Below are 14,255 nucleotides of genomic sequence, written 5' to 3' on the forward strand. Positions count from 1 at the left end.
TTTTTTTTCCTTTCTTTTCTTTCTGCAATTGGATAAAGATGTAATTTTATATGAGAAATATCTTCTTAGTGTTTGACCTTTTGTGGTAATCTTGTAATTGTGCTGAGTAATAAAAATAACTATGTTGGGCAAATGCTCGTGCACATCACGGGCACGGGCTCTCTAGTATATATATATATATATATATATATATATATATATATATATATATATTCAAAAATAGCCCACATTTGAAGCCCTAACCTGGTTTAGCCCAGGTTGTATATGTTTTGAAATTTTATTTTCACCCGGTAGCCCACAAATATTATTAACGGTGTTTTAGTTTTCTTTTTAAATTTTTCTCTCTCTCTTCTTCTCACGCTTTTTTCACGAAAGTACGAAGGCAACCGTCCTCCATTGTTGTGTCTCAAGTGATTTTTCGAGCTTTCACTCTTATTTTCAGGTAATTTTCATTTCATTTTATGCCTTTTACCACTGTTTTGGTTTTAAATTTTGTTTTATTTTTAATTTTTTGGCTTTTCTAATTTTGATTTTTTTTTTTTTACAATGTTGTGTTTTCCATTCGATTTTGTGTTCCTTCTATCTTCGTTCTGGGCCTAAACTTGGTGTTTCAGTTTGCATGCTTTATTATTTCGACTTTTAGGGTAGAATTTATTTTTTGAGTTTTGTTACAATTTGGAAAAATTGGCCTCTGCTTTGTGTTCATGGCCTTTATTTTTTGTTTGATTTTTGTGTTTTCCTTCACTTGTCTTCACTTTTGTTAAAGCTTTATTTATTTTATTGTAGAAAATGCGTTCGAAAATGTCTGCTTCTAAAAGTCGTATGAAGGTTGCTGGAAGAGGTGTTAAGCTCGATTTTGCGAAAACATTGAGGGACTTGCCCTCAACCCCTGATTCTGAAGCGAATGGGCATGTCCAGGGCCCCGATGATGATGATTTTGAGTCTCCTGCTCCTACAAAAAAGTCGCAACAAGAGAGCAGTCGAATGACTCGTTCGCAAACGAAGAATACTCCTACTCTAGTTAACATTGTTAGAATAAGGAGTAAGAAATGTGGGAGACATGAAAAATTCAAAGAAAAGCTGAAATTTGATTTGGTTGATGAAGATAATGTAGGCCCCAGTGTTAAATTGAAAAAGAGAAAGATCGAGGACTTTAAGCATAAAAAGAGCAAGATCGAAGACGATGGTGAGAGTGGTCTTGATTGCATATCCAAAGAACAAAGGATTGCTACTCACCGCAAATTCAAGGAGAGAACAGCTAAGCTGAAGGTATTCTCTGTGTTGCTATTAATTTTATATATCCTTATACAATTTCATACAAAGTTATACAGCTGTTTATACATCTTTATACAAGTATTGCTACACTGATTTATACATGTTTATACAATATTTTAGTATAGTTTTTGTTCCTGATTTCTTTCTTGTTGTTTTTCCATATGCAAGGTTGGAGACTTCTATATACAATCAGCTGATCATTTTCACAACAGGATTAGTTCCCATACCGAGACTGATATTGTTAGCATTTTGAAGCAATGTTTGACTGACACACAACTTTAAATGTTCTGTGCTAGCTGTTTTGGATACTTCTTGGACCTGCCTCAATTTAAAATTCAAAATCAACTTATTCATTGTATACTATTGAGGGAAGTCGTCCCGGGGCGGGAAAGGGAGTTGTGGGTTAAAACATTGGTTGTTTGTTGCGGTTTTGGAATTGGAGAGTTTGTTGTTATCACTGGTTTGAAGTGTGTAGAAGAAGATGCCACTGTCTATGACAAACCACATATCAATAGGTTACTAAAAGAGTATTTTCCAGGAGATGGAAAAGGGGCTATAACGAGGGGGCAGTTTCTTGATCACTTCAAGAAAAAGGAGTGGAAGTCGGACAAAGATGCGTTCAAGATGGCCTTGATGGTGTTTGTCCATCATTTCATATTCTCAGATGCTAATAATCATGGTATCAACAAAGATGATTTTGATATCATTGAAAGTGGTCAATATCACACGTATGCTTGGGGAAAAAAGTCATTTGAAGATATTTTAAAGACAATGAGGGACAGACAGTGTGACTATTTGACAATGTATAGGCTCGGAGGTTTGCCACTTGCGTTACAAATATGGTTTTTTGAGTGTTGCTCTATGGTTGACAAGCATCTAATTGTTCACGTTGGCACAAATGTGCCGCGCATTCTTAATTGGAAAGTCACTGAAACTCCAAAATATACGGATTTGACTAACGGGGTGAACATATCTAGTATCGACCTAGTAAATATTTTGTACCATAATACTTCTTCATATATGATTTCAGTTTTTCTGTAAGTATGTATAATTATGAATATGTTACAATTTCCTTTTTCTACTATTGTAATCTAGTTTTTCTTATTGTAGTTGAATTATAGGAATATTTCCCCTACTCGTGAAGAGATGTCAACGCAGAACATCGCCACGCTTTTTGAAGTTAATGCCGATGATGTTGCATCAGGGGAGGTGCCTGCCTTTCACACTGATAATTCTGTCTCTGAATCTCCACCTTATCCTCAGAATATGGAGCAACAGTCTAAACGACCTTATCCTCAGAATACGGAGCAACAACCTAAACCGAGTTATGATCCTTCGGCGCACATTGATCAGTTGAATGCTGAAGTTGAGAAGTTGAGGAGTGTTGTTGGAAAGGTGCTGCAGTTTTAGCTTTCTGTAGTTTATCGGTACTTTTTGTATATATATGATTTTATGGTTATAAACATGGTTGTTGATTTACTTTTGTTGTTTTTGTTATTTTTTGTTGTAGTTGACTTATACAGTTATGACACTCAACGGTTATGTAGTTTCTTACTTTGAAAAAGTGTTCAGTTTTCTAAATATGAAGGAAACCAAGCAAACGAGGGAGGAGGTTCCTGATACTAAGGTAATGTTTTACTGATAAAACTAAATCACTCAATAGTTATGCCTTCTCTGAATCATCACTCAACAGTTATGCCTTCTCTTTCTATTATTTTTTATTAGATTCGTCAGTGCGTGTCTGATGACAATACATCTGGTCTCGGCGAATATAATGGCTATCGATATGATGTTGTTCCTGACTTTGTTGAGCAAATGAATCAAGATAACACGCTAGCTGACCAAACAAATTTAGGTGTCAAAGCAATCGAGGGAGTTACTGATGGTGTTGATCATGGTATTCGTTTTGTATTTTATCTTTTTTCTCTGATTTATCTTTTCTTCATTTTGAAAGTTTTTTATTATTGGTTTTCTCTGTCTAAGGGGCAGCAGGTAGATGTCAAGGGTGATACATTTTGGGATGACATTGGCGATGAAGATTTAGCTGCGATACATATGTCAAAAATTGTGCTTCACAGACCACTTGTCATAGACGTAGAAGAGGGCTACATTTCTCCTGAACAGTCGGTTCGACAGAAAATACCAGAAAAATATGCCAAATCTCCGTATTTGCCAGTTTTTGATTCGAGGGCATCAGGATCGGTGCACAAGCTCATTTTTGATATCAAGCATCATTTCACGATCGAAATTGATGATTTTGATCCCTTGTCGCCTTTGGCCAAAGAGTTTTGCGCGTTTGTTGATAATGGGATGGATACGAGGCGAAGGTAGCTTAATTTTCTTTAAGCTTTCATGTTCTGATTTTATACTTGTCAAGGAAGGTAGTTCTTATTACTTTTTGTCTTTTGTGATTTGAAGTGCCAAAAATATTTATACCGATGAAGTAAATAAGCTTGCGGAAGCTTTTACTTTTGGCTCGTGTCATGTGACCACGAAGGATTGGTTCCACTCACTTGCGTATTGTGGTCGACCTTTGATTGACACGGTATTTAATAATTTTTTGTCCTAATGCCTTTTTTTTATGTATCTTTATTGTTTGAGACCCCCATGGTGTATACATAACTTTGTATAATCAAATACAAGATTTTTGTATAATCGCGGTATAAGATTGTATAACCTTGTATAAATATGTATAAATCTGTATAATAGTGTATAAATTTATATATTTAAAAAATCTGCATCATATATTGACTTTTTTTTAGTACTTTGAATCATTTAGTAGTGGTGGTTGTTTTTGTTTTATTTTTCTTGTCTCATCACTTGGATGTCATCTTTTACTATTTGAGGAAGAGGAAAAAATATGGGCCGAATATTGCCATAAAGTTTACTACAACCGACTTTGCCTTTGGTAACAAGATCAATTCACTGTATAAAGATTTCAAAGTGAAGCAAGATCCTTCTGTGATTCTTGAAGGGCATGAAATAGAAGATTACTTAGAGGCTTTTATTGTGATGCAAATGTAGCGTAACACACTGTTAACCACGTGTTCTTCCCTATTTATGTCAAGCGTGGAAGAGCTAAATTGGGCCACTGGGTTTTGGGGTTTACATTCATAGATAGGTGCATCCATATCTATCACTCTAACCGTGGAGCTATTAATGATAGACTTGCTTTGGATGCTGCATTACCTTATGCAATTTTGATACCTTACTTCTTCAAGAGTTCTGATTTTTGTGTCGAGAAGAAGGGCATTGATTGGAACAATGGTGCATATACCGATAAATCCAATTCTGATGCTTTGCAGATTAATCTGGTTAATAATGTGCCACAACAGATCAAATGGTAGGTTAATCTCAGTTGTTTTACTATTTTACTATTTGTGTATCTATTTACAGTAACGTACAGAGAATCTGATTTTTTTTAATTACAATGATTGTGGCGCTTTTGTTGCTGGCTTTGCTGAGTATTTCATCCTGGGTAAGGAAATCCGAAAAGATAATTTTGACATTGAGACACTTCGCACCAGGTGGGGATCTCTGTTGTGGGATTATGGAAGGAAAAAATAACAGTCCGGTGCAATTAGTGGTGATGAAATCACAGGGATACTTTTCAGGAAGAGGGGACGACCGAGAAAGTATTTTTTTTTTCATTTTAATATAGATGACTTTATTTTTGTGTAGTTTGTGGTAGTCATTACACATTGTGGCTGTGAATGAATTACATTTTAATGAATATTTCAGTTGCTTTTTTCTTTAACAAAGTATGTATTTTCGTTATTGTTACAGTTTTGTCAATGTTGCAGGGTTTATACATATGTATATAATTTTATATAAACTTATACTCTCATTTATATATCTGTATACATATAATGACACTGATTGTTTGTAGTTCTGTTTTGCATTTGTACAATCTATTAATATATTTAGCACCATTAAAAACAGTAACACACTATTATTGGATAATCAAAACATGTATAATGAAACATATTTAACATAATTGCAACATATAATGTAAATTGTAATTCTTTATTGACATTTGTAACTCAATTGTTTGTGAAACTTAACTACTCAACATTTGTAACTCTATTATTTGTGAAACTTAACTACTCAACATGGCAACATGTGTAATAGGAAGTGTTATGTTTTCAACTATTTATTTTGGTCGATTCCTATATGTTTTTCTATTGTGACCACTTTGTCCACATACAGAACATGAAAACCCCCTCTTATACTCTTTCTCTGAAGCCGGTTTGAGTCTTTCCTTTCTTGGCCTTCTTACATTTCTTCTCCCTTTAGGTGGTAGGACCACATCTTCCAGCACCTCTGTTGGGATTACCCATAAACTCTCATATGGCATCGGATTCACTGAAAATTCATAAGTTCTAAGAAGGTTATCATTCTTGTAGTAAAAAGAGCAATACTGGCCAGCTTTTAGCTGCTGGTTCTTAAAAACCGCCCAAGCATGCAGACATGGAAGTTCATCCATTTGAAATCTGCCGCAACTGCATGTTCCCTCTTCAAGGCACACTATGTTTCGCCTTACCCCTTCAAGCACAGTATATAACTTCTCCGTAGCAGGCCTCACCTGCAAAAGTTGTTTTTTTAAAAAAAAATTAAAGCACATTATACATTATTATACAAAGTTATACATCCTTATACAAGCATTAAAATGCAAGTCAGCAGTGCCATGCATCATTATATTTGATTCGTTTTACCATCATTTGCTCCGATGCAATCAGATTTTCCCGAAAGAGTTTGTCGTACTTTTTGCCAAGCTCTGTAGATGTCTCCATTGCACTTTTTCTGTTTTTGTTGTTCCACTGTTGTAGCAAATTTTTCATGTACTCTAGAAATTGCATTATTGGTAGCTCCCTAGCATCTTTGTTTGTTGCATTAATTGACTCTACAATATTGGAAGTCATTACCATCGACCTTTTCACTTTGGAGTATGCCCTAGACCACCTTTCGTAGCCAATTTCGAACAAGTAAGGCTGCATCCTCGGATCAATTTTGCACATCTTTGTCATATGGTAGTCAAACTTCTCTATCGTCTAAGCTCTAGCCAAAGCGAAGAAGATATCCTTCAATTATTTATGATGTTTCTTGAATGTGCGCTTGACATTCTGCCACAAGTGAAATATGCAAATACAATGTGGAACTTCTAAGTATACAGCTTTGGTGGCATTGAATATGCTTTCATTTCTATCTGAAACTATACGTATCCCTTCCCTAACACCAAAAGTACCTTTTATCTGGACGAAGAACCACTCCCAAAATTTATTATTCTCTAAATCTATAATTGCATATGCAAGTGGAAGGATTCTTCTTGTTTATACAAAGTAGATATTAGGATTCAGACAATTATACAAATCTTATATACAGTTATACATAAATATACAACTTTATACATACTGCAAATCTTATAAAAACAGCAGCTCTTAAATCCTATACACGTTTATACATAAAACTACAACATTATACAAACTGCAGAAATAAGGTAGATGCAGTCAACTCACCAGCTCCATCCTGTGTGCAAGCAGTCAATATGGTACCCTTATATGCTGCTTTAAGAAAACTTCCGTCAACAACCATTATCAGCCTACAATGCTCCCAACCCTTGATAGATGCATATAGCGAAACAAATGCGTAAAGAAAGCATCCATCTTTTGATTGTGCAACTTTGTAACCGTTCCTGGATTTGTATGCTCCAACATATACAAATACCTCGGCAACTCCTTATATGAATTGCTCGGATTCCCTCTTATCATTGCCATTGCTATCTCTTTAGCTCTCCGTGGTTTTATGTAGCTCACTTTAACCCCGTGTTGCTTTTGTATGTCCTCTATTATATCATTTGGGGTGTAAACTCTTTTTGAATTAACATACTTGTCCTTGACTATACTAGCAATTACACCTGAAGTAGCTTGACGTTGTGTTAAGTATCTTTCACCATAGCCGCATGTGTGATTATTATTGTAACTTCTCACCTTGAATATGTTTGCCTTGTAAACGGGAGAAGATTTGAAACTCCAAGCATAATTGTCATCCACACACATAAGGTGATAACTATGATTAAAGATCATTCAACTTCTAAATACACTTGTATACAAAAACATAACTAGATATATACTAATTTTAATACCTCTATACAAATATATACTACTGTATACATATTTATACATATATATATATATATATATAACAGAATATACAACTATTGTCATACCTTGTTGCGCTTGATCTCTTCACCTTGAATTGGAACCTCTCGCGTACAGCCAAGTTTTTGTTGTCATACCTTGTTGCGCTTGATCTCTTCACTTTGAATTGGAACCTCTCGCGTACAGCCAAGTTTTTCATCACACTGACAACTGTCTTTTTATCTTTATAAACTTGATCCTCCTCAACCAATTCGTTTAACATATTATCTATTATACCATAATCGGTGTTTTCAATAAATTCAATATCAGGCATAATCTCAGTGCTATCAATTGTGGATGCATCTTCAATATCATTTACAGATTTTTCTTTATCTATACAACTGGAACTTGTAGCAACCAAACAACTGGAACTTGTAGCAACCAAACAATTATCATAAATCTCTTTCACAGTCACATACAACGGGTACTCAGTGAAATCCAAGTTTTTCTTCTTTATTTCAATATACACTCGAACACTAGTATCGTTGTAAATCAGGATCGGTGGCAAACCATCCTTTGGGAGAAAGTTAATCTCTAATGTATTTAACTCAGAATCGACTCTAATCTGTTTCAAAATTGCTTCAACTAAATTGTTGTAGCTGAATGTCGACTCGATTATTACACAATCGCTGACAAAATTGATAAACTTGTTGTCATCCCATTCACCACTATGAAGAACGTAAACTGGATAAAGCTCCATCGAACAAAAAGCCGAAATCAAAATTGCAGCAAAAATGAAAATCACGCTGATTGCAGCAAAAAAAATTCACTTTTCGTGTTTGATTTGCTGTTAATTCGAGATAAAGAAGAATTTCTAGGTTTTTTGGAGTTGCATTGAGTGTAAGATCGCGTTTTTGTAGATTTAGGGAAGAAGAATGGAAAGAATGAGAGAAAATCCCGCTGAAAGATAGAAAATTCCGCTTCTGAATCTAAAAAAACGGAAATAACACCCCTTTTTCGGATATGGGCCTGTTATTTTTGGGCTACTCAATTATAAATTGAAATATGGGTTATAAAGTTGAAAAATAGGGAGCCCAGTTATTTTTATATGAAATTTTCCATATATATATATATATATATATTAGTATTTGGGGTTTTAGATCGTAAACCCTGGCTCGAATTTCTTTCTTTGGAACAGCTCGTTGGTCTTCTCTAACCCAAATCAGTAGCTATTTTTCTTCGTAAGCAATGGGAACTTACATCCAAGAGGTGTTAATTACGGATATCCTCAGCAGGCTACCGGTCAAGTCTGATTCAAGTGTGTTTCGAAAAATTGGAAGACATTAGTCACTGAACCTTGATTTAAGAAGCAGCATCTCAATCATGCCAAGAACCACGAAAAAGTCCAGAAAATGCTTATTCAACAAAGCTGCAAAAATGATGGTACATATTCCTTTTACTATTCTTCTTTGTCGCGGCGTCGAATCGTTAAGGATTTAAAGATATCAACGTGTATGTCTGGGTGTTACGATATCCATTCTAGTTGTGATGGGTTTGTTTTACTTGGGATTCATTTCCCTAGGGATTATTTGTTATTGCTATGGAATCCGTCGACAAGAGAGTCAATAGTGCTTCCACAAGAGAACTTTATTCAAGATCATATGTATGCATTGGGATATGACTCAACTACTAATGACTATAAGGTTTTTAAGTTTTCCCTCGAGAATGAGGTAGCATCCAGTGAAATTCTTGCGCTAAAAAGTAGTTCTTGGAGAGAACTTGACGGTAACACTTGTTATGATTCGGATGGTATGAACTGTTTGGCATTTGTCCAAGGAGCATTTCATTGGATTGGTTTTCCAGTGACGTGCCTTTGCCTGGGTGTGATATCTTTTGATATTTCATATGAGGTGTACGGAGAGTTACCGTACCAAAGGAAATGGTCTCGAGGTTTGGCATGACCTACCAAGGTGTAACAGAGTTTGGAGGAATGCTTAGTATACTTTGTGTTTATAATCGCGACAGGACTACGTCTTTTAATTTGTGGGTAATGAAAGAGTATGGTATTGAAAAATCATGGACTAAATTATTTTGTATCAGAGATATCAGGGTTTCTTCAATCATACCAATCCTTCCGATATATATGTTTGCACATGTGAAGTGCTACTCAAGAAGGAACCGTATTTAGGACATCCAAAGGACCGTATGGAATGAGCCATCTAGTATGGCCGTTAGTTGGTGATGAACAGTACGATGAAGATACCTTTCTGCTGATGGATGGATTAGCTTACACAGAAAGTTTGATCTCTCCAGTAGTCAATCACTAGATTATGTTCTTGCTTAGGACTAGTATTTGCTTACGTATGATTAACGCACTTTTAGTAGACTAGCTTGTTACATATTTGGAGTATGTTTTCTTCTTAGTAGGAGACTAGCTTTTGTAATTTGGCATATTTGGAGTATGTTTTCTTCTTAGTAGGAGACTAGCTTTTGTAATTTGGCAAACACACCCTATCTCTCTTTCATCTAATTTTTGCTTGCATCTTCTACTAACGTGTCACGTTACTAAGATAGACACGTTGTGGTCTATCTTGTTTGAGCATATTAAATCATATTATTTTAATAAATTTTTTACTAAAGCTTGGTTTTACATCTCAAGTTCAAATATGTCTTATCCTTTTATATTTTTTTCTCTTTTTGTGCTTTGCTTATAGTTATTGTATTACTCATACTTAATATTGTCATATTGTCATGTGATTTTTTATTAGTTTACCAACTGACTTAATGTCTTGATTATTTTCCTTATAATAATCATCCATAATTATAATTTTTTTATTCTTGAAATTTAATATATTTTTATACTTTATCCTCTTACTCGGGACTCTTTTTTCATTAAAATGTATCAATAATATTATATTATCTAGCTATTTAATTTATTTATTTAAATTAATTCAAAGTATAAGTATAATTCAAAGTATATATTTAAAGTCTAATATATAGTATTATCACATTTTCGTATGGTTTTTCATTAACTTGTCACTTTATTTAATATCATTATCCAAATATAATATAAATAGATATGTAAATTTTTGATCTTGCATAAATATTTATTTTATTTTTAAACTATTGTTCTAAAAATTATTTCAATTAGTCAATAATTTTTTTAAGTATTGAATATTTATTTTATTTTATTTTTAAAAATAATTATTAGTATAAATATCCTCACATTATTTCTAATTTATTTTTATTCTTCAATTTTTTTGTTTTATCTATTAGACTTCAGTTACACGGCCTTATCCACGATATGACATTTCTTAGTAATCTACCAATATAAAGTTCGCTATTACGATTGTTTATTTTAACTTTCTTAAGTCTGGTATGTAATAGCCTATCATAAGACATGAAAGTTGAAAATAATTTTAAAAAAAAAAAAGGAAGAGGGAGATAGAAGATTTACGTTAAAATTAGGATAGAGTTGATATTAATTACTCCCATTAATAATATTTTTTTGTAAGTATTAATTATTAATTTTATCCTAAAATTTCCAAATGACTTCTTATTAGCTTGCCACTTGATTTCACCACATTACAATCCTCTTATTTTATGTATATAAAAAATATTGACATAGATATGAATATGGCTATGGATATAGATATATTAATATAATTTATTAATTCAAAAAAAATTATTGCAATTTTTATTAGCTTTGTTCTAATTTGAAGAATTAACCCAAATAGCCGTCCACTTAATCTCTTAAACTAAAAATAGCCGGCGAATGTATTATATGTATATAATCTATGTATTATATATGTATAACTGTGTGCAATCAATGTATAATCTATGTATACCGGCTAGAAAAAGTAAATATTAAATTTGGCCGGCTATTTGCGTAACAATCCCTTCTAATTTTGCTATGTGTCTTACTCTTAATATGTTTCTCGGCTTAACCACATTGTAAATTACCTTTCTCTTATTAAAATAATATTTTAGAATATAAATATAGATAAATAATGACGTTGCATATATCATATCAGCCAAAACAAATATTTTGTTATTAAATAAGCACCTAAAGGGATAATCATAAACTAAACCTTGAGTTGGAAATGTATCATGAAGGAAAATCAGTCCATATGAACTCCTTTCGTTTATCAGTTGGACCAAAATTAAAGGGAGAATATTCCTTAAATGGAACTTTTATTATAGAAATATTTCTTGATCAATATAGATTGGATTTTGTCATAATCTTGTTAATCTATATTAGATTTTGTCATAAAATTTATTTAATTTTGTTTTAAAAGTGCCAAGTGATTTTTTCTCAATATGTCACTTTGGCTTAACCTCATGCTTCACTACCCTTTTTTTAATATAATATAGATTAAATTTTGTCATAAAATCTATTTAAATTTTGTTTTAAAAGTGTCAAGTGGCTTTTTCTCAATATGCCACTTGGCTTAACCTCATACTTCACTATCATCCTTTTAATATAATATAGATAGCGGAAATTATTCTTCTTGAACATTTCTTTCTATTTTCTTATTTAATGGACAAGAATATTTCCATTAGTAGTACTAACTCCAGTAAGGAGTAACTTTCTTTTGTGTTGGGAGAACGACAAATCTTAATATTTCTATATAATTAGTAGATATTATTTCTCAATTTCACATGCATGAGCTGAAGCTTCTTATTTAAATTTTATTTGCTTTTATAGTTAGGTGTTATTTAATTTTTTTAACATCTATCTATTTTGTATTACATATTAACTTCTTACTAATTCTGTAATCGAGAGAGGCGGAAGAAGTAATTTAATTAAATTTGGTATTGATAGATGTTAACTTTTATTTAGTGACATCTAGCTCTTATATGTTAAAATTGATTCTACACTTATTTGTAATCGAAAGAGGCAAATATTGTAATAGTCAATTATAACAAGTAGGGGTAACCGGAAGGGACTTACCAAAAGAGTATGTTTTAGTTCAAGTATATATTCCTGGTTCTTTAATATTACCATTTTTGACGATTAATTTGTATAACCGAGAGGAGTGCAATTAATTGTTCAACTATAGTAATAACATATAAATGTAATCGTGAGAGGCATTTATAACATTTATGAGAATTAGAAATTGAAGAATAAATATATCTACTATATAATAAAATTATTAAGTGAAGTCAGTATCCCAACACCTTTTTATTATATTTGTGAAAAACAAAATATTTTCTATTGCTCTATTCGTGCATTTTTAGTTAGTTATTTCACAACTCAACTCTTTCTGACTTTCTCAAATAGTAATTAAAACAATAAATGTTTATAGAATAGATATACCAATCTCTGTGGGTTCGACATCTTTCTATACTATTATTTGATAGAGTACGAGTTTAAACTATATACATGCAAGACATTCGTCAACCATACTCCAAGTTCATGGCTGGAAATAGGTCTAATGGGACAAAGCTTGAACATAAGACTACAAAACAGGAAATACATGCTCTAATCAAAGTAAGTTATTCCAATTCTCCATGGTTACTATCTATGATTTATGCTAGTATAATGTTATCAAGTTGGCCTGAAAAATTGTCATAAGCGGGCAATGTTTGAATAGGAACCATAAAAGAGATCAAGCCTCTTAAAAAATACATGCGGAGAAGAGAGATTAAGTGTAAATTATTTGTCTGGAGAAGTTGGCCGAGTTACCTGTTGGTTGTGATATGCTCAAGTGCTGTACTAGCGTTAAAGATTACTTTAGTATGTTTATTCTTCAATATAGTTGAAGATGCAACAATACTTCTCTTGTTCATAAAGATTTCACTATTTTTTGGGGTACTCGCCTTACTTCATCCATTTATCTAATTCCTTCTTTTTAAAGTTTGTAAACATGGTCTTTAGTTAACCTACATGCGGTCCTTAACACGCCTCAAGCTAAATTTTATTCTCCACAAATCCAATTTTTTCCAACATACTTCTCTCCACAACTAAGAAGAATCACCTCAGCACCGTCATGCTTAATATGATTTTCATCGACAAAAAGATTCATTTTTCGTTTTGGCTCCTGCTGCTATAGTTAGTTTCTTATTATATCGCTTATTTATTTATTTTGTATTTTCCTTTTCTTTTGTCTTGTCCGGAAAAACTGGAACAGTTCTATGACATGGATTTCTGTCAGTGTGTTTAGTCGTTCAGCATGTGCAGGATCTCCGCTAATCATATAAATTTATAACGCAGAATTTCTACGGGGCATCCAAGTTTTATGCTTTTGAATTTCATTTATGATTTTTGAAGTGAGGTATTTCATTGAATATGTAATGCATGTTCTAAGTACCTTGGTTATTTGTTTAGAAGTGAGGTATTCAATTCTTATGCTTTCCTCGGCCGAGGGTATATTGAAAACAGCCCTTCGATCCTCACAAGATAGGAGGAAGGTCTGCGTACACACTACCCTCCCCAGACCTCACGGTGTGGGATATTATTGGGTATGTTGTTGTTGTTGTTGTTGTTGTTAAGTGAGGTATTCAATTGGATATGTTATGCATGTTCTGAGCAACTTGGCAATTCCAGGTTTTTAGTCCCTTTTGTTTCTCCTCTAAGTTTTTCACTTTTAAATAAGTCTACATTAAGGGTGTGTTTGGTATGAAAGAAAATATTTTTCAGAAAATATTTTTCAATTTTTACATGTTTGGTTGGCTTGAATGTTTTGGAAAACATTTTACTCATGAACTCATTTTTCTCCGGAGGAAAATGTTTTCCTGTCAAAAGAAAGGAAAATATTTTCCAAAACTCTTTTCCAATCTTCCTCTTTCATTCCCCATCCCCACCAACCCACCCCTACACCCCACCCCACCCCGCCCTCA

The 14,255-nt window shown here is 33.1% G+C and overlaps 2 protein-coding genes and 1 long non-coding RNA gene across 5 annotated transcripts; 1 reads left to right on the top strand and 2 right to left on the bottom strand.

Moving 5' to 3' along the window:
- The first annotated feature begins 226 nt into the window (after positions 1–226).
- LOC104092745 (uncharacterized) lies at positions 227–5,014 on the top strand. Of its 3 annotated transcripts, none has more exons than XM_070195608.1 (9): positions 227–442; positions 919–1,269; positions 1,444–2,262; positions 2,386–2,670; positions 2,786–2,902; positions 3,001–3,178; positions 3,272–3,602; positions 3,694–3,820; positions 4,581–5,014. In XM_070195608.1, exons 3-9 carry the CDS (start codon positions 1,558–1,560, stop codon positions 4,620–4,622), a joined length of 1,785 nt encoding a protein of 594 aa, XP_070051709.1. In that variant the 5' UTR covers positions 227–442; positions 919–1,269; positions 1,444–1,557; the 3' UTR covers positions 4,623–5,014. The 3 variants fall into 3 exon arrangements, with proteins under 3 accessions (XP_070051709.1, XP_070051707.1, XP_070051708.1); XM_070195606.1 differs by having other exon boundaries at positions 228–442; positions 787–1,269; XM_070195607.1 differs by having other exon boundaries at positions 228–442; positions 787–1,269; positions 1,488–2,262.
- Positions 5,015–5,428: 414 nt separating this feature from the next.
- On the bottom strand, positions 5,429–6,293 carry LOC104092748 (uncharacterized). Its single transcript, XM_009598414.3, has 2 exons — positions 5,991–6,293; positions 5,429–5,860 (listed from the first exon to the last, which is right to left on the bottom strand). The coding sequence occupies exons 1-2, from the start codon at positions 6,291–6,293 to the stop codon at positions 5,429–5,431; spliced, it is 735 nt and encodes a 244-aa protein (XP_009596709.3).
- Positions 6,294–6,704: 411 nt separating this feature from the next.
- Positions 6,705–7,769, bottom strand: LOC108944523 (uncharacterized). Its single transcript, XR_011413482.1, has 3 exons — positions 7,607–7,769; positions 7,502–7,537; positions 6,705–7,341 (listed from the first exon to the last, which is right to left on the bottom strand). It is a non-coding gene; the product is annotated as an uncharacterized lncRNA (long non-coding RNA).
- Positions 7,770–14,255: the final 6,486 nt, after the last annotated feature.

The sequence above is a fragment of the Nicotiana tomentosiformis genome, chromosome 2, assembly GCF_000390325.3.
Source record: "Nicotiana tomentosiformis chromosome 2, ASM39032v3, whole genome shotgun sequence".
Lineage (NCBI taxonomy): Eukaryota > Viridiplantae > Streptophyta > Magnoliopsida > Solanales > Solanaceae > Nicotiana > Nicotiana tomentosiformis.

Coding starts and splice junctions, on each gene's coding strand:
- LOC104092748 (XM_009598414.3), bottom strand. CDS start 6,293: ATGTGCAAAATTGATCCGAGGATGCAGCCTTACTTGTTCGAAATTGGC. Junction 5,861..5,990: donor TTGCATCGGAGCAAATGATG/GTAAAACGAATC, acceptor CAACTTTTGCAG/GTGAGGCCTGCTACGGAGAA.
- LOC104092745 (XM_070195608.1), top strand. CDS start 1,558: ATGTTCTGTGCTAGCTGTTTTGGATACTTCTTGGACCTGCCTCAATTT. Junction 2,263..2,385: donor ACATATCTAGTATCGACCTA/GTAAATATTTTG, acceptor TTCTTATTGTAG/TTGAATTATAGGAATATTTC. Junction 2,903..3,000: donor AGGAGGTTCCTGATACTAAG/GTAATGTTTTAC, acceptor ATTTTTTATTAG/ATTCGTCAGTGCGTGTCTGA.